We start from the raw sequence: 20093 nt of genomic DNA, 5'->3' as shown, positions 1-20093 counted from the left end.
ATTCTCCTGTGCAGGCTTCCATTTTAAACCTCAGCTGTAAGCGGCATGAGGATCTCGAAATTACTCGAGGCACATAAGTAACGCGCAGTGCCTTTGAGCTGAACCAGTATATAGTTCTAACTGGTATGAAATGGTTTCATTTGATATTTAAAAGAGCACAAAGCAAAATGGTATCTGGGTTTTTGGAGAGCAGGAGGCGACTCCATGATCTCCTGAGGACTTTATATGTGCTACCAGCAGCGGTGCCGGGACGTGGTGGGGCTGTTCCTGCTCTCTTCCATCGCTTTAGCCTTCATTCATCCCATGAATGGAATTCATTCCATGCGGGAAGCTCAAGATGGGAAGCTGAGTTAGAAACCATCCAGCTCATTGAGATAACATTTCAAAGACGAATATTTAATGCGGAGAGTTTGGGGTTCATCACTGGTGTGTAAGAATGCTAATTTTGTACCATTTGCTGAATTTCATTCACATACTTCCTTTAAGCTGCTAGTATTATAATTTTCTGATGCCAATTAATTTTCCATTCCCTTTAACCTTGCTCATGAGGCTACAATTTTCCTTGCTTTTGCCGCTGCTAGATGACAGACCATGTGTCATAGAACAATATGACAAAATTAAACCTGTCTCTGGTTTAAAACAAATAAAACGAAAACAAAACAAAAAAGCTTGGTTGCATTTTAATAACCAGAAGTTTGTTTATTGAAAATATGTTTTGTTTTTCTTTCCAAAGCCTTCTCCGACATCCAAGTTCATCCAGGGCTACTTGGGAGCTGTCATAAGTGCTGTCTCAATAGCAGTGGGTAACGCTTTATATCTATATATTTCACTACTAAGTAACTGCTCCCTTACAGCAGTACTGCAGTGCTTTTGAGATGTTTGTTTGAATTGCCAAGCATGTTTATCTTTTAATTGACAGAATTCAGTCTACATAACCAGAAAATATTTTAACCATGAGGTGTCTCTGTCCGTGCATGCCCAAACTTTTCAACAGAGGGAGACTTCTACCGCTGATGGCTTCCAGCACGTCCTGCTCCGTGCACTGCCTGGGTCTCTGCACCATGGCTTTGCTGCTGGGTGAACTCAGATTATCCACACGTGCATTAACTCGTGGTGAATTAGCCTAGTCCGAGTTAAAAAGAGCGACTTTGAGGCCGCAGGGTGATAGTGGGACAGCTGACATGCTGCACAGAGGCAGGCTGGTGGAGAGAGTCTCCTGGTGGGTCAGCACCTTGAATTGAAAGACCCACAGTGCTCGAAATGACATCTTTCACCTGTGGACAGTGTTCAAGCTGGAAACGGTGTTCATGTCATATCTGAAGTAATCTGTAAGAGAGGAGCTTTTAACATTGCTAAAGTCATGGTCTCGTGGTGCAGTCATCAGGCTTTTAATGCTCAGGTTCCCCAGAAGCACAAGTTGGCATCTTTAGCAGGGTCAGCTCATTCCCCAGGAGGCAGGTACATTTTTCAGAAGCAACATATGGAAGTTATTTCTTACGTTGGGTTTTTCAAATAAGCCTCTGAAAGGTATGGTTGTACCTTTTCTGCTGGAACATTAAAGATCCCACAGCAGTCTGTATTTTTTCCCTCTGGCCAAGACTTTTCTCCTTTTTCTCAAGCCACAGACATCCTTTTCCAGGCATTTTTTCTGCAAACAGACTGTGCCACGGGGGGAGGTCAGCACTCAGCCTGCTCACCACGCCATTTGTACCCAGGTTCCCCAGTTCACCTTGGGGAAAAAGCTGCATGGGCTTGTTTAGGTTTCTTTACAGAGTAACACGTTTGTCTAGAGCAGGCTGCGGATCGTTAGAAGAACTATGGAGGCAGGAGCTCCCGGCTGGGAACTGGCAGTGAGCGGTTTGGCACATCGTGCCCACAGTGGACAGCAGAAAATCTGCACAAAGCGTATCTCTGTGTTCTCCTGCAGCTGCCAGACAGCTTTGCACCAGTGGTAGCAACAGGCGTAGAGTTGGTGAAGTGCCTTGCAGTTTTGAGTGGAAACTGTCCGTTTTATTGGATATGCTTCTGCTTGATAGTTTTCCGTATTGCTGGCATGGCTTGCTCACTGGTTGCCGTACTCTGTGTCGCCTGTTTTATCCCTTCCCTGCAGAATTAACCCCGACTGCGCACACAGACCAGCCTTGCGTTGGTGTGAGCTCCCACGCTTCATAACCCCATGAAGATGCGTCCACACCAGCTCCACGCTTTCGCAGCTGAAGTGCAATCCCCATCCCACCAACCTCAATGCTTCTGTTAGCAGCCGTTCTCTGCCCACTGTTTCCCAGTGTAGCACGGGAGAGCTTGACTGTCCTCCTCGGTCCTTAGTTCAGAATTTTTTCCACCTTGTGAATGAGTAAAGCGAAGCTCTCCAGCTTGATGCGCTGCTGCCGCTCACAACCTCCCCGCCAGCCCCCAGCGCAGCTGCGGCAGAGGGATGATGAATGGTTCCACGTTGTTGCCATTAATGCTCCTCTCCGTTTTGGCAACAGGGGCAGATAAAGGGCAGGAGAGATGGAGAAGTGATGTTGGCAGAGTTTTGTCACCCCGAGAAGCTGAGAGGCTTTGGTAAGGAAACCACGTGGGCGGCGAGCGGAGATGGCCGTGTTGGGACAGCTGATGCAGGTCCTTAAAACCTCTGGTTCCTCCTAGGCTGATTGCAGAGGAGCTGAAGCAGAAAGATGGGTTCAGAGTGCAGAAGTGACCATCAGTGGTGCTGTGAGAAACACTCTTTTTCTGAAGCAGTGTGAAAAACTACACCAAGACTTGTAGATGGAGGAAATTACAGCAAACCAGGAGTGGCCTGCTGTTACTGCAGGGTGGCTGTCACCGCTGGTGACACGTGGGTGGCTCCTCAGTCTGCTGATGGAAGATCAGCTCTTCGTCCCGGGGTGGTTTGTACCTCCGTTAGTTGTACTATTTACTCCCCGGTGGTGAAGGAGCTGGTGGTCTGTACAGAGCAACAAGCTTTGAGTAAATGCAGAAACTGAAACGATGCTGGGATTTATCTGTCCACATAACTTGGAGATGCATCTCCAGCAGGAGCCCCAGTGCCTGGTTACCTTGTACACCTCGGCTGTCCGTTACAGGGACAGTTTTAAAAACACCGTGAGGAAAGATGGTGCCGCAGGATTCTGTAGTTACAGCATTTCAAGCTTATGCAAGAGGGAATCTTCCTTCAGCGGTGCGGATGCCGAGAGGGTGTTTCTGCCTTCCTATGTAAGTGCCACGATGGCCCCACCGGACTGGGCTTCCCCTGGGATGCCCTTAGTGTGTGCGAGAGTACCGTGAGCTCTGTAACAGCAGTGGGTTCGTGGCTCTGGTGCCCTGAGAGTCAGAATATTGTTATGGGGAGGCAGGAGCTTTCCTTAGATCCGTCGAGGTGGTTGGGGGACGGGGAAGGGCGGCAGCCTTCGTGGATACTTTCTCCTTCCTGATGTTGGAAGGAGGTCTGCTTCTGAAGTGGAGCACACTGTGGCACCGAGGGTGTGCGAAAATGAGATGAAGTTGCTGTGCATCGATGTCCCCGTGTAGACGAGCCGGTGGGGACACTACCGATGTGTGTGTTACAGCAGAATAGCTCGTGTCCTGGTAATCCGCAGCACCACTTACCGCGTGCTCAATTCCCGATGCAGAGCAGCCTAGAGAAAATCCTGCAGAGCAGGGAGTGATTTTTATATTGTAAATATCTGGATTAATAACCAGCATCTCCTCGAGCAGGTTTCTTTTTTTTTTTTTAAATGGTGATGACAAATAATATAGAAATAGCCCTGAGGTTCATTACGTTGGATCATAAGGCCTCAGCCCTCATTAACTGATCTCTGCTGTCAGTTAGCAGCAAATCACCTCCCAGTGTGAGCCTATTAGGACCAGATGACCTGAAAACAAGTGCCACTGCTTCCAGTGGTCTGCTGAGACCCGGTATTAATTAAAGTGAGCCCCTTCCATGTTTGCAGTTGGCAAGCGATGCGGGGAGAAGGCTCACGAAATGACAAATCAGTTGACTTGTGCTTGTGCTTCCCATCGTCTGCACCCTCCGTGTCTTTATCTAACAAGAGGGACAAACAAATTGCTTTCTCACGCGTACGGAAGAGCAGATTTTGGCTTTACACTTCTTGTAATTAAACTAGAAGTCTTAGCAAATCTTTGCAAATAACCTGATTCTTTTCCCATTTTAAATGAGAGAGGAATTGCTGTCAGAGAGAGCGACGCTTCTCTCTTAGATCCAGTGCTACCTCTGGGACTCCTGATTTGCAGCCTTTGGGATTAGTTTTTGGAGGAATCAATATTCTGTTTTTCAGTATTTTTCAATATTTTGATGTTTTTTCCTCAGTATTCCTTGTTTTCCCACTTACTCCTGGCTCAACACAATCCACAGCATAGCTTCAGGCAAGGAAAGCTATGCCAGGTCCAGAATTTTCTCTCTTCTCCCGTGCGGTGCTCAGGTGAAGCAATCACTTGAACTAAGGCTAGAAAAGACATCAGAAGGGATAATTTTAAGACTGAGTGTGGGAAAAGAGGTGAAAAGGCTGAGATAACAGATCTCTTCCATCTCTGACTTCTTACATGACACTTCTGCACCGTCTCCGCCACCGGGCACGTGCCGAGACCTGGGCTACCCGCTCCGCGCGAGTGTGCGACATCTCCGAGCTTCGTTTGCGGCGGACAATATGTTTAGAGGAGTCTGATTACCATTAAGTAACCCAGATTTCTGTTTCTCCTTCTGTGATCGCAGTTTATCGCCTTCTCCAAGCCTCCTCCCTGCCTTTTCTTTTGATTGCTCTCGGTTTACTGCTTTTCCAAACACTGAGTGGTAATTGTTATTGTTTTCTTTTTTTTAAACAATTGAGCGGATTCCTGTGATTAGGCCTTATTTTCTGATATCTGGCTGCTGTTCATGATGGTGGTGTACAAAGCGCAATTAATACCAGCTGGTTTTCCTAAGCAAGGCAAACAAAGGCAGAGAGTAGTAAAAAGACTTGAGAAAGACCAAGCATATTTTAAATGTTTTATTTTTTCTCCCCAAATATTCTATCGCCAAGAACTATACTGATCGGTGGGCTTGTAATTATACAGAAACCCTTTCCAGCAGACACACACACGCACTCACACTCTTGCTCTCTGCTAATTATGTCACGCTTTTAAAAGGTTAAAAAAGCTATGTAATAAAAACCAATTTTATTGTTAATAACTGTTTTATACATATTTTATAAGTAGGTTTCTAGTTTCAGATCCAAATTCGATTTGCTACTGTATTGCCGATCCCTTTTGCATCTGATTCAGCTCTTCAGTGCTATGGCCTTAGACTGTAACTTTGGTTCCAGGCCAGGAATGATTCTTGCGGCTGCAATTAAATGCCTGCAGATTAAACCAGATCCAGAGAAGGATCTGGTTTCGGGGTTGTCCCTGGTGCTGAGACCAGCAGACTGGAGACCAGTGGCGTTAGCCCAGGGGTTGCCTCGCCTGGAGCCCATGGTGGTGAGTCCTTGGGTTTCTCCATATGCCCTCCTTGAAGGGTTTCACAGCAGTGGTGGTATTGCCGTTGGTTTCCGTAGTCTTTGGATCAGTGCTTTATACATCAGGTTTTTAATTTCCACGATCATGGCTTCAGGTTCTGCCAAGACCGGCTCCAAATCTTGCTCCTTATGATACTGAAGACCCCGTGCGGACTCTCCAAGGGGTTCCTCTCTTCTGCCAGTATCACTTGGCCGCGTATCTGACAGCCCCCAGTAAGCAGTGTATTGTCGCTCAGCTTGGTGCCCTGGTCATTAGCTCGTTGTCCATCTGTTGTCTACTCCACGTACCCTGGAGGTGCGATGTACATCGGTACTGCTGGCCTTGTCCTCCCCTGTTGACAGGATGGGCTCTAATTAGATGGCAGCAAGCCTGGCAGGCGTACAGGGTGTGTTTTACATATATAGGTGTATGTAACTTAACCAAGGATCGTCCATCGTGACTGCCTGGGCACGACAGCACTGAGCTTCCCCCTGGTGACAGGGCGTCGATTCTTCCCCGATGAAAGGGGAAGCATAAGCACGTGTGTGAGATCAGGCACCTCTAAGTAGAGGGATGGTGGGGTTTTCCGCAATTAATAAAGTAGCCAGGCTCCCTCCTTCCCCTTTCAAATATACCGGGGTTTGTAACTTCTCAGAAGGTTTTTATTAAGCGCAAGTTTGGGATTTATGGTCTTGTCAGTACAGAGGCAAATAAATACGTTGTTCTCACTTAGCAACCTGAGCTAAATTCTGACAAAAGTAGGTGTTTTGTCTTCTTTCGTATAAAAGACAGAGATGCAATGTCATGTAACCATGACTGCCAGTCAGGCTGTCTATTTTGTAGTGATCTATACACTTAAAATGTACCCGCCCAGGGCTTGAAGGTTTCCTTTTGGCTTACCTTACTGGGTAACCGTGGGTTAAAAAAATCAGGCAATTAATGCCGTTAGTGCCCCTGTACTGGGCACTGGTGAGGCCGCCCGCCCCTCGAGTGCTGTGCTCAGCGCTGGGCCCCTCACCCCAAGGCGGCCATGGAGGGGCTGGAGCGTGGCCAGAGCAGGGCAGCGAGGCTGGGGCAGGGGCTGGAGCCCAAGGCTGGGGAGGAGCGGCTGGGGGAGCTGGGGGGGCTCAGCCTGGAGAAGAGGAGGCTGAGGGGAGCCCTCATCGCTCTCTGCAACTGCCTGAAAGGAGGCTGGAGCCGGGGGGGTCGGTCTCTTCTCCCCAGGAACAAGCGATGGGACGAGAGGGAACGGCCTCAAGCCGCGCCAGGGGAGGTTTGGGTTGGATATTGGGAAAAACTTCTTCACGGAGAGGGTGGTCAAGCATTGGAACAGGCTGCCCAGGGCAGGGGCTGAGTCCCCATCCCTGGAGGTATTTAAAGAGCGGATAGATGTGGTGCTTGAAGACATGGTATAGATGGACTTGGCAGTGCTGGGTTAACGGTTGGACTCAATGATCTTAAGGGTCTTTTCCAACCTTGACAATTCTATGATTCTAATAACTTTGGTGCTGTCAGCTACTAATGACTCACCTTGGAGTCACTGCTGGTCACGGTGTTCAGGAAGGTGTTTAAAGCATCTCTTTACAGGCAGATCCAGGTCTTTTCATTTTAAAAGTGCCTCCTTGCTTCCCGACCCTGCATCCTGACTCCAGACAAGCCAGTGGAGGTGGGGAACCAGTGGAGGTAGGGAACCAGTGCCAGCATGGTTTAGTGATGCTCTGGCTTACTGTATGGTGTGCACCTGGTGCTTTCGCAAACTGTGGAAGTATATGGAGTTAAGCTTGAATATGTATAAAAACAAACTAGGCTAAAACTGGAGAGAAACAAGACAGTTTTAATGACCTAATCTGGTTTGCTGAGGTATTCCATGATAATTTTTTTCCTCTGAAAAATGCAAGGGAAGAAAGCATTCCTGCTAGTATAGAGTTTTATATAAATCAGTTTTAGGACCCCTGACACTCTTGATCTTGGTTTGTGGGTTCGGACATGTTTTCATCCAGCCAACTGCTGCAGCCGTTGGAGATGTTACCCCCCCTTCAGCTGCTTGTTACCCCTCTTGTCCCTACCGTGGCTGTGCAGAAAGGGAGTGTGCCAGTGCTTCTTGGCTTTGCGCAAAGAAAAAGATGGCTTAGGTGAGTCTGTGGTTGCAACCAGCAGAGCCAAGGTGGAGGTGAGTCCCCCCAGTTGCTCCTGCCTGCCTGCCCACTGGGGGCTAGTGCCTCCACGAGCCCACCACAAGAGTTCCAAGAAGAAACCAGCAACAATCTGCTGAAGTTAAAAGCAACTAGATTACTTGGACAGGAGCAAAGGGCAGAGCTCTCGCTATGCAGTAGCCTCCGGCATGCTGTATGGAAGTATGTATGCTGTATGGGAGCCCCTGGAGATCTTTGGGGTGCTCCTGGGAGCCTGGGCTTGGCTCTCAGCTCTGTTGCACGGTTGGGAAACGGAGACAGAAGCTACGTGACTTGGTGTCGGGACCGATGTAGGAAGCTCTTCAGAGCAGAAATTTAAACCTCCAGGACTCAAATTCCTGCTCTCACAGTGGGAAATCACTCCTCTCCGATGCAGGTGTCTTAGTAAGTCATCCTGGGGCAATTTTCTTCTATACAGGAGCCTTGGTGGTGTTATTTCCAAGAAAATAGAGCTTTTTGGGGACTCCTGTAGTTACTGTAGGGTTTCTGCAGAGTTTCTCAATTCTTGAAACGCTGTGATTTGTCTTTGAGATTTTTGGTTGTATTCCCATGGGGTTCATAGATTATAATTCATGTAGGAATCTCAGCCGCAGTTGGAACTGGTCGGGCACAGAGGTTACACAAAAATTACAACTCCTAAATTTTATCTTTAGCTGTATCAGAAAAAAAAAAAGTTGTGTAGGAGTCTAATCAGGAAAGCCCAGTGTGGGTCTGAGAGATCGGATTAAAGCAGAGGCTGCTTCTGGACAAATGGGCATTGCAAAAATGATATTATTAAACAAGCTGGATTTCGCCCCCCAAAAAGTTAGCATTTTGCAAAATCAAAATGGGCTTTGTCTTGAAAACGTCCCTTACAACCCAAGACATTCTCACGACCACAGAGGATTTCAGCAGAAAGGTCTTATTTTTCCTCTCCTAAGGAAGCTGAGAGGTGAAGACTGTTCAAGCCTAAGATTATTGCTGTAAAATAATATTAGCATTGTAATGGTTGTGTCACAGCCGGCTTCAGCGATACCTGCCCTTGCAGCCCCGACTCCCGCAGCTCAGCGAGCTGTATCGCTGATACCGTTTACAAGGGATAGGTTTGTCCCAATAAGCAGGTTTAAAAATCTTCTGATGCTGGGGAGCGAGAATAATAAAAAGTTACATTTCCAGCTCTGTCCTTTAAAATAAAGCCAGGCAATGCCTGAGGGTGTCTAACCAAAGCTAGAAGGAGAATCTAAGAACTTTAATTCGATGAATTCGAGTTGGACTGGCTCATTACACTTAAAGAATTCATGAGCAATAAAAAAATAGGATCTTGATTTTTTTTTTCCCCGTGTTCGGGAAGGACAGGAGCTTGTTGGACCAAGTTTTCGGTCTCGGCTGAGCATGACTCGGGGCAGGGAGAGCATCCTTGCACGCAGCGCTCCGGGGCAGCAACCCTGCTCCTTCCCCTGCCGGCAGTGCCACCAGCCATGGGTTGTTCCTCCTTCCCCGCTCCCATCGCACACTTAACTCGCGCACACACACACACACACACACACATGCAATTTTTCACTCTCCTCTCTAGGTGGAGGCGCCCCTGTGGATTTTTCTAATCCCAGCTCCTTCTTCCTGATAATTGTTTGTGAGCCGTGTGGAGCGGCTGCATTGACAGCCTGCGAATTTGGTGTGATGCCCGTAATCAGCTTGTGAGACGGTGCGGGAGGCCACCCACTGCCCTCAGGACTATCCGCCACTTAGGGCGGTCAAGAAACACTTAGAAACCAGGGGAACTCGGTGCAAAGTAGGGTGAGGGATGGGAGGGGATGGAGCATGGCCGGGCACCTCCTCGGAGGTGAACCGTTGCGGGGAGCCAGGAGCAGGAGGAAAATCACAGTAGACTGGAGGAGCTGGTGATAAACTTCTGTTTGCTGCTTAAAGTTTTTAAATGAAGCAGTGCCCAGCTCTAAAATCTGGATGCTTGTGCTCAAAAACTCCTGTTCCTGCGCCTCCTCTTCTCTAATGATTCACAAATACCAAGTCCAGATACCAGAAGACACCAGAAGAGAGTGGTATGATCACTCAGACTGGAAACCCAGCCCGGCGATTCCTCCATCAAGCCCATAAATCATTGGAGCTGTAGCAGCCATTTCCCAAAGGCACAGCCTCGAGCTTTTGGCGTAGTGGACACAAAGAGGTGGTATGGTCAGAGGAGGCACCCGGTGCCCCTCACCCTGCCTCGGGGCTCAGGAGAGCATGGCGACCACTGGGTCCTCGCCAACTGCTGCCTTCCAAACTCCTTGTGCTTCTCTGCAGCATTTTCTCTCTCGTTTCACTGGTACGTCTGTGTTTCCAGCAAATTTGTTCTCATCCGTCCCCTTTCCTTCTGCCCCAGCCCAGCCCTGCAGTGCCCAGGTGTGGTGTTGCCTCTGTACCGGATCCAGATGCATGGAAAACTCGATGTTGAAACAACAACCTCTTGTCTTGGGCACGGGCCCCCACTGTCCTCCTTTCTCCATCGCCTGCCAAATCAAGTTTGTCTCATTATCAGCATTAATCCCCTCTTTTCCTGCTCATACCTCTCCTGCAATCGTGCTTCTTTCTCAAGACCACCATTTTCTTCCATTGAAGCATCCAGCTGTGGGGCTACTGCAGTCATCCCTTCTGCAGTCATCTTGGGTTTGATTCGAGTTTCCTCCTTTCCTTGCTCTTGCTCCTCTTTAATGTCCTTCTCCACATGGATTGTTATTGCTTTCTCTTCCCTTACACTCCTCCATTCTGTTCTCCTTGACTTGGTAAAGCTCCAGTTGGTAAACAGCCCAGTTTTCCATCTCTCTGCCTCCATCTTCACCTCCCAGCCCTAATGAATGATTTTTTTTCTTTCCTTCTCCTAATGCTCTTTTCTTCAGTTCGGCTGTATGGGACTCATCAGATCCAATTAATGTTCTAATATAGCAATCTGGTGATTTGAGGGCTGAAGCTTGAGCTTCTCTGGAGCCAGTCCCTCCTTCCAAGTTGGCTTTCTAGGTCACTTGGAGCAGCCAGCTCCAACTGCGCTGGTCAGGGTTGCCCCAATGCTACTGGAACCTGGGAAAGTTGAATCCCTTAAATCCGTGGAGATCTCACCCATGCAGTTAATGAAGTCTAGAGAGCTGCTCAGCAGCGTTCAGGTGGCGTCATCTATCAGCCGATGTCCACCTTGCTTGCTGGACTCCTAATATTCCTTTATTTTCCTCTCAAAATTAAGTGAAATACTTGAACTGCTGATGTATTTACTGCTCTAGAACTGGTTTAAGAGGTATAGGGTTAGACCTTTATCAAATAGCTCGGTCGTTGCCAACTTCAGGCATTCAAAAGCCATCTGTCAGGCTTCAAAAATCTTAATAGTCATAAAGGAAAAATAAAAAAATAAAAAAATAAAGCAGGGAGTTTTTAAAAAATTCCTGTGCTTTTAAAATTCCTGTCTTGGTGGACATGAGGCCAGAACTTTTTGAGACACAAAGGAAAAGAAAAGGAAACGGAAACCTTGGTTTATTATTACACAGTCGCTTTGTGACAGGGCCTGATGGTACGGCTTCAAGTACGGCGACGCCACAAACTCTGTCCTTCTGCTGAGATAATGTTGTTGATGCTGAAAACAAAACCGGTAGCAAAATAAATAGCAGGAATTCTCCACACTTGAAGAAGAGGGTGGGAGGAAGGGCAGAGTGCTGCCCGAGGCGTAGTAGAGCCCTGAGTAAGGTTGCTCTCCCGTGGACAGCATTCGGCCCCGGTTTCGTGTTGCGGGATGTTAGCAGCCGTCGCGGTGGAATGCATTCCCCATGTCCAGCTTCCCCCGGCTTGTCGGGATGCTCTGTCAGCCAGAGCGAGGAATTGCTCTGGAGAAAGAAACCTCAAAAAAGTAGGCAGTTTGGAAAAGGTGGATTTGTCCCCTAGTCTGGGTCACAGCACGGGAACATCCCAAACCAGGGCTGCACTGAAACCAGTACTGCACTGAAACCGGTACTGCAGATCCCAGCTGCAAGGAGGAGCACTGAGTTGAGACATCACTAGCGTAGATATCTTCATTTGAGCTGCATCCCTGGACTCCTTTGATAGTCAGCAGGGATAAATGGGCACTGTTGGGGACACTTTGCGTGAGCACCCGTAAATGTCTGTCTCGGGAGGAGAATAAAAACCCTTAAAAAGGCTCATTTCTCTGTGCTGGGCTGCAAAGGGATCCCGTAGGAGGAGAGGGAACGGCCTCAAGCTGCGCCAGGGGAGGTCTAGGTTGGATATTAGGAAAAACTTCTTCACTGAAAGGCTTATCAAGCACTGGACCAGGCTGCCCAGGGCAGTGGTGGAGTCCCCATCCCTGGAGGTATTTAAAAGCCGTGTGGATGTGGTGCGTAGGGACATGGTTGAGTGGTGGGCTTGGCCATGTTAGGTTTATGGTTGGACTTGATGATCTTAAAGGTCTTTTCCAACCTAAACGATTCTATGATTCTACCACGTTTGGTGTGATGAATCCCACCTGACTCTGTTACGTGTTTGTACAGCGCCAGCGTTGTAGATCCCAGATCTGTGACTCAGGCTGTAGGCAGGATGAGGATAATAATACTGCTCCTGCAGTTGTTTTCTTAGTGATGAATTTGCCTCGATAGTCAGTGTTCTTTAGCCAGCCCCTAGGAATTAAACTCATTAAGTTTTCTCCTTGTTGATGGCCCTTTTGCTTACAGTGGTCTGAGACTGAGGCGTACCTTCTCGTTGTTGGATGCTCTCCTTGACCTGTTTACCCTCATCCCACTTCGTGACCTGCAGGAAAGAGTTCACAGATTGGCTAAAGCAATTTCAAAACTGTAAAAAACAAACCCTCATTAGTTTCCTAAATCTAGTCCTCATGTTGGGAATTTGGGAGATTGGATTTAAATCTACATCAACATTTAATTTCATATTCACAGCGGGGTGGTTGCTGTAAGTGGAGGAGCGAGTTCATCTGCAACACCAAATTGAATCTGAAAGTAAAATGCTTTTATTACCACTAGCCTCACAGCGGTGTCTCTCCCAGACTCATCTTTTCTGTTTCAAAAGCTGCTGCTCTTCCACTTAACGGTCAAATCCTCCCATCAAACCTACAAGCAGAGGCTGCAAACCCAACAAAATTTGTCATCTACACAGATGAGCTGTATCCAGGCTATAAATACGTGAATCCATGGGGCAGTACCAGCGAAGCCAGGCTTAAGACTGTCTTAACTCTAGTCTTAAAGCCACCCATTTTAGACTGATTTACAGTTTCTGGAAGCATTCAGATTTTACAAATACGCATCCCAGCACTTGGAAAATGTTAAAAAAAAAAAAAAATTCAGTCATTTTTGAGGGGGAAGAAGATTAAGACAAAACCCTCATTCTTGCCCAGACTAAGAAGAACCACCGTGGTTCTCGGGCTCGGTGCTAGAGTCACAGTGGCCGAGGAGAGGAGGAAGGTTTCCTGCTGGGGGGCTTGGTGAAAGCCTCATGGGGCTCTGGAAACACTCCATGGGTTTTGAAAACCAGCACTCTACTTATGCAGGGCTTACCCAGCAGTTGTGCTTCTCAACATCTTCCTCTCAGCCTCCAAAAAGACGCGATGCACTGTGGATGCATGTATAATGTAGCAGCTTGCAAAATATGTTCTCCCATGCTTTTTCTTTTCTTTTCTTTTCTTTTCTTTTTTTTTTTTTTTTTTAAAGCCCCCAAATCACTATTTGCTGGCAGGTTTTTGGCTTTGGCTGAAATTTTTTTTTTTTTAATTTTACTGCATTTTTGGCTGAAAACTTTTTGGCCAGGCATTGCTAAAGACTTCCATTTTCGGCCTAAAATTCCTGGTTTGGGGCTGTTAGATTTTGTTTGCGCATTTGGGTTTTTTTGGATGAAAAAGAGAAAATATTGTAGGGGAGAGTAATTTGAAGACAGAAGTCATTCCCTGCGAATAGGTTTGTTTAATTAATAACCCCAGTTCCGCTTGAAACAAATTTTGATGGAAATTCTCCGACTATCACTACTATCCAACCACACTGAGGCTGACGAGGCAGCAACTCTCCTCCGTGCTGTTTATATTAACATACGTAATGACTTAGATCCCTGCAAAACTGCAGAGAGCTCTGCATTATTCAAGTGTTGGGGGAGGCAACAACAAAAAAATGATCCATGGTTATAATAAACTGCCTGCTATTTCTTGTTTCTATTAATAGCTCCTTTATAGCCCAAATGTTTGCAATGGAGTGGGGTGGTGTAGTTTGCACAGACCCTGGGAGGAGGAATGACTTGTGTTGGGCCAACCACCACCACTGATACTGGGCTTTTTTCCTAGCTGCATGATGACTCCCAATCCTACTGATTTTGTGCTGGATGGAGAAAATGCCCGTGAACTGGGTAAAAATGCAGCTAGGGGCATTTCCAGAAGGACTGAAGGGCGTTGCAGTGGTTTCTAGCCTGTCTTTTGGCTGGAAATGGTTTAAACCCAACGGTTGGGTTCAGCCCTTCATTTAAACCCAACAGTTGGGTTCAGCCCTTCATTTAAACCCAACGGTTGGGTTCAATGCAATGGTTGGGTTCAACCCTTTATTGAATAAAGGGTTGAACCCAACACAGCTAAGCCCTGCGGTGTGTGTGTGTGTTTGGGGGGGGGTTAGTTCTCAAATGCTTCTGCATGGGGGGAGACCCCAGTCTGTCCCTCTGAAGAGCTCTGCTGCTGTCTGCAAGCTGTGGTGTCTGCCCTGCTCCTTGTAGCTAAATGTTTCTGCTTCTCTGTTTTGTTTTTCTATTCAAAGGTGGGCCTTAATGTTCTGGTTCAGAGAGCAAACAAGTTTACCCCTGCCACTCGTCTCTTGATCCAGAGGTTTGTGCCATTCCCTGCTGTTGGTAAGAAATAACACCTTTTCTCTATATTATTCAAAGTAAACCTACCGGTGGCTAAAAGCCACTGCGATGGACACCTAACTCCTGCCTTCCTGCTTTACGCCATCGCTGCCGTGTCCCCTCGGCGGTGGGTCCCTGAGTCAGTGCAGACAGTGACAGGATGGTGCAAAGCTGCTGGGGCAGGCAGCTCACGAGGCTTTATCAAGCTGCACTTTCTACTCTCAAGCAGTTTAAAAAATGATCGGCATTGACTGGTCCTCAACCGTCCAAATTCAAGAGCATTTAATTTGCAAGATCTGGTTTGAATCATGTCAAATCAAATCTTCAAATAAGAGGCAGCATTAGGGTTTTTTTACAATAAAAATGCAATGAAATGCTCCCAGTCTGAATATACAGATTTCTAAGAGCCACTGATTAAAAAAAGACCGAAGTGTGTGAAGAATGAAGGTTGCTACTGACTTCTTGGAGCACAAAATAAGCCCTTCTGCAGTTTATCAGCTAACTGCTCGGTGTTTGAAGGAAGGGACACGCTGGACTCAGCCTTTGCTGAAGCCCATGGTTACAACGTTCAGCAAACGATGAGTTATTTTAGCTGTGAAAAAATCACCAGTGGTGTAATGGTATTTTTTTATATAAGCTTGTTTATTTATAAAGGCCCCAGGTTGCTGGGGCTTTTAAAATTTTTTTCTGCCATAAAAACAGCTGCTCGCCCTGTCTGCAGAGCAGGGGATAACGGGGATTGTGGTCTGTAGGTTGCACTCAGTCTTTTTTCTGAGCACTTTGCTCCTATGTAGGGGATCTGTGGACATTGTTATTGTTTTCCTGGAACTTTCCTGGAATATATTTTTAGAGGATTTTAGCTTTCTTTTGATTTTTATAACCAAGAGGACACCGGAGGTGAGTGCAAGACCCGGGAGGCAGCTCCGAGGCTGGGTTTGAGTCAGAGATGCACGCGGGAAGTCTTTGCCGCCGGGTTGATCTGTTTTCATACTAAGGTGTAAGGAGAAAGAGGTTACGCTTGTGTCGGCATTGATTTGAGGGCCCATAATTAAATTGTTTAGCCCGTAATTAATTCTCTAGTTCTTATTTTATTTGTGTACTGTCATGCTTCGTTATGTGCCAGGACATCAGGAATCCTCCCACTAATTGCCATTTTGCGGTTTTGAAAGCTGCAAGTTTTTGGTTTGCAGACCTGGACAAACTGTTTAATTAAGATGCGTCTTCCCATTGCTTCTGAACCACCAGCTCCCAGCAAAAGGGCAGAATTTCACCTTTGCTACGTGAAAAGCCAGATGCTGGTGTAAATAAATCTCTTGCTCCACTACCATTAAGCAGTTTTCCCCTTGCCCTTCTTTGCCTCCCTCTCCCACCAACCTCGGCTGAGCTGTGCTGGTTGATAGCAGCTTGAGGTATGCATCAGAGCTTTATGGTCTCTCATCCCAAAGGGTCATGAGAGAGGGAGACTTGGAGAAGCGCAACTACTGTTTGGGTGGAAGACAAACCAGTGTCTGAGCAGAGATGTTCATAAAGAGTCCTGTAAAGCCTTGGGAAGCTGGGGTAGGCACGGGGAAAGCTGGTCTGTGGGTTTTACTGACCTCAGAGATGCTCCACATGTTGTATCTGTCTTCTCTGGGTCAGGTAACAGTTGTCTTTGTCCAATAAATTAAACCGTATCTGCAGAAATCCTGCCTGTAGGGCGTATTTAACAGAAGTGGTTCCTCCTTGAAATCCACTTTCACCATGGGACCCCGAGACGAGTGCAGGGCATGGGGATGTATCTGCAGGGGCCTCCAGACCTCACTTGCACTGACACGGAGCGTGGCCAGTCGTGAATATACCCAGGTAGCTGGTGCAGGCTCCGATTACTCTGATCCCCACGTTGTGGCTGGTGGCACTGGAGCAGGGTGCTTGGAGGTCAGACTGCACCCTCGCCCTCCGCCTAAGGTGTTTGTAGTAGCGGAAAATCACAGGCTGTCCGAAAAAATCCTCCCCAGCCCCAGGGGACAGATCCAGCAAACCATCTTGGGTGGAAGCGCTCATGGAAATGGCCAAGGCTCTGCCTACCCGGTGGCTGGCTTGATGCAAGAGGGGTTCATGCTTGATGTTGGCCACCCCACAGCAATGTCTGGGTAGTGAAGTTGTTCTCCATGAAGGTTTTCAGTGCAGGAGAAGGGAAGGAGTGTGTCTGCGCTGTGTTCTGGAGAGCTGCGATTCCTGAATTTGAACAAGAAGGGGCTTGACCCTTTCTTGGAGATGTAGGTGGTGAAGGACCTCAATGCCCAGGGTTATTGCGAAGAACCCAATTTACCCACTTCTTCCCAAGCACTGGGTGTGGATAGCTGTCAGGAAGGTAAGGGGTGTCACTGGTGATGGTGTGCTTTGTACTGGAGATGTGTGTGGCTAAAAAAACCCCCAGAAAACCCGAAAAAAACGAAAGGTGGCATCCCAAAGCTGAGCTGAAGGAAGCTAAAGCTGGTAGAAGGATACCCATTGGAGGGAAGGGAGGTGAGGAGGAGGAAGGATTTCTTCTCCTTGGGCTTTTTTTTTTTTTTTTGTGGGCAGGCTAAAATTTTAGATTGTGTTTAGGTGTTGCACAAAGACCTGTTTAGTGTGTGGAGAGCACCCTGGTTTAGAAAGGATACTTATACACACGTAGAAGTAGGGTAGCGGGTTGCTTTTGTATCTGAACCCAGTTTCTAATATGTCACTAAGGTTTTCACAGAAGTAGTTTCCAGGCTGTATTATCACCTTTTTTTTCCAAATTCTGAAAATCAAATTGTCTACATATATATTTATTTATTTCTCATTCCCCCCTGTATTTGAGACTTCCATAAAATCCAAGTTTATCTATAATTAGCAGCTTTTTCTGCTTTCTCAGTGTTCTACTGAAGCAGAACAGAAGCAACTAAGACAGTTGCTTGTCTCAAACAAATGGGCTGGAATCAGGTTTTGAATTTGGGACCTGGTCAATGAAGCCCTAATAGGATCCAGAGACTTGGAGAAGCACCTAGCTGTGGTGAGAGCTTCAGGTCTGGACACCCCATCATGAGTCTCACAAGAGCCTTGTGCTGGTGCATCCTGGCTTGGCCAGAGCATCTCTGCTGGTGTGTTTTTAAATGTTCAGTCTTGACTGAAAACTAGGACGGGGCATGTGAGTGTTAAAAAAGAAAAAAAAAGAGGGGCTAAACTTGCTGTAAATGAAATGCCCGTTTTCTTTTTTATCTTGGATTAGGGTGCTGAAGGGTTGGTAACACAGATATTTTGATAGATGGGAAGAGTGGTCCGGTAGTTTGAATATTAAAGAGAGAGACAGAGTGTGCGTGTGTGTATGTTCCTCTTATTCTCGAGTGTAAGGAGCATTTGTCACCACAAATCATCCTTGATTGCAGAGAGCTGCATTCGTATAGGGCTCACCCACCCACCACCCTCAAAAAATTAGACATTTGTTATATGACATGAATTGAGATTAATTAGCGAATATTAACCCATCAAGCAGTACAGAAACACATTTTTGGAAGCAGTGGTACTTGCAGCAACAGCGGGTTTGTGTTAGTTCTGGTTGGAAATTTTGCAACAAAATGGGGGGGGGGGGGTTTGCTGGAAAATGCCAGTTTATCAAAACCCAAACTTTTATAGGAATTAGCAGCTTTTCTTTGGAAAAAATTTAAGAAGTGCCTGGGCGCTGGAGAGGAGCTGCACCTGGGAAGGATGTTCCTCAACCCCAACTCTAAGACATTACTTGAGGAGCAGAATTTGGGGTCACCTCGAGGAGGCTACAAAAGCCACAGGCTGGGCAAGGAGGGGCAAGAAAGGGTCCCAGAGCTGCCTTTGCCTCCGCTACGAATGCAAGGGCTGATATTTGGGAAATGTGAATGTTGGGAACCAGAGTCCACCAAAGCGCTGCTGGTTTGTGTCGCAGTTTGGAAAAATATTGTTAAAGCAAACAAGCAGGTCTCTAATAGGAAATAAGTCCACAGAGCCATTTTTCTGCTAAAGCATGTGAAATAAGGGCAGATAGTCAGCAGGACCCCTACTAATGGGATATGTGTCCATGGAAACAACCCAACCTTGCCTTATTTGATTAAAAAAAAAATTCTGTCCTCTTTAAGAGCTCAGATCTAAGCTGTCCTTCATAGCTCAGTGAAACCCCTTGCAGTGTATTTCCATCATACCTGCTAAAATCCACTATTTAAGAAGGGTTTGTCTGCTGCCTTAGTAAGGGGAGTTAAAACCAGGTCTGGGATCTGCCATCAGAAGAGGCAGCTGTCAATCAGCAGTGCCTGGTTGGCCATGACCAACTGGTAGCTCAGTGCAAGGACATGTTTGACTTAGTAGATCAAAATGTCGGGTGAAGAATCGCTATGGGAGTTGGGAGCATGTCCGAACACCAACAGCTGGAAATACCAGTATTTCTTTGCGTCCATATGTTTCTGATTGTGGCAGCAGATCCTTTTGCGAGTAAAAGAAAACCATCTTGATTATTATTCTCCTCTTAATCACATCTTTGTCTTGGTATAAGAGTGGCTCCTTGACTTGCAGAAGCTTCTTGGCAGATTGACGCAAGCAAAGCTGAAGGGCTGTCACGGCAAACAGAAGCCTGCCATTTGGTATTGACCAGGGCTGCGTTGCTAATCATCATGCTTTTCTCATCCTCAGCTAGTGCCAATATCTGCAATGTTGTCCTGATGAGGCACACAGAGCTGGAAGAAGGAATTGATGTTTTGGACAACAACGGGAACATTGTCGGGTCTTCCAGAATTGCTGCAAAACACGTATGTACCTGTGATGTTCCTGGCGAACGCTCGGGTGAGCTTGTACACAACTGGCCTTCAGGCTCAACGAATCCCACAGCCGTAGGAACTGATGACTTGAAAGAGCTAGAAATAGATGAGCTTTACCCATCATGCAGGAAGAACGAAGCGGCAAAACTTGACGCCTGCTTTGTACCCACGCATGCAGTTGCGTAGCCACAAAACTGCGTGTGCTGGTGGCCGCAGGCTCGCGTCATGCAGGCAGGTTCGGTGGCTGACCTCGATGGTTTGGAAGGGCGCAGACTGACATCAGGAAGATCCTGTACTACTCTGACACATTCACAGCCTTAGGGTTTCTTTGTGGGAACTTGTAAGCAGTTCATGTTGAATACGAAGCAAAGATAACTTACACCTTTTTCTAAATGAGGAAGACTTCATTTTCGAGCTGAGTAGCTTTTTAACCCTTGCCATGTCAAAGCTGCATTAACAATTGCCAGCCAAAGCTTTGTGAGGGGAGCCAGATGTCTTCATCCTCGTCCCAACACCTGGTTTGTTTTCCCCTGTAACCTACTCTCTGCCATCTGCCTGCAATTATTCCCTTTTCTTCCCTTCTTACATAGTTTTGTCTTCTGAGCATCATCTGATTGTCTGAGGCATGTTGTTTCCAAGTGGGCTTTAATCTGAAATGTAAAGCATGTACCGAAGCACACGCCCAGGCAGAGGAGTTAATAATATAATGCTTGGCATTTCTCTCGCTCCTTCTGTCCAAGGCTCTTAAGGCACTTCATAGACAGCAATTAATGTACAGATTTACAGT

The 20093-nt window shown here is 47.0% G+C and overlaps 1 protein-coding gene across 10 annotated transcripts in view; it reads left to right on the top strand.

Moving 5' to 3' along the window:
- SFXN5 (sideroflexin 5) overlaps positions 1-20093 on the top strand; it is a 109618-nt gene that overhangs the window by 51434 nt on the left and 38091 nt on the right. For all 10 annotated transcript variants that reach the window (XM_087737020.1, XM_087737024.1, XM_087737025.1 and 7 more), the window contains 3 exons: positions 734-799; positions 14438-14528; positions 19182-19297. In XM_087737020.1, the coding sequence (XP_087593146.1) occupies positions 734-799; positions 14438-14528; positions 19182-19297 (273 nt within the window). The remainder of the gene's footprint in view (positions 1-733; positions 800-14437; positions 14529-19181; positions 19298-20093) is intronic.

Source organism: Nipponia nippon, unplaced genomic scaffold (assembly GCF_047370975.1).
Source record: "Nipponia nippon isolate SJK-2023a ecotype South Korea unplaced genomic scaffold, ASM4737097v1 scaffold_6, whole genome shotgun sequence".
Taxonomy (NCBI): domain Eukaryota; kingdom Metazoa; phylum Chordata; class Aves; order Pelecaniformes; family Threskiornithidae; genus Nipponia; species Nipponia nippon.
This window is presented reverse-complemented; position numbering and strand designations above follow the sequence as displayed.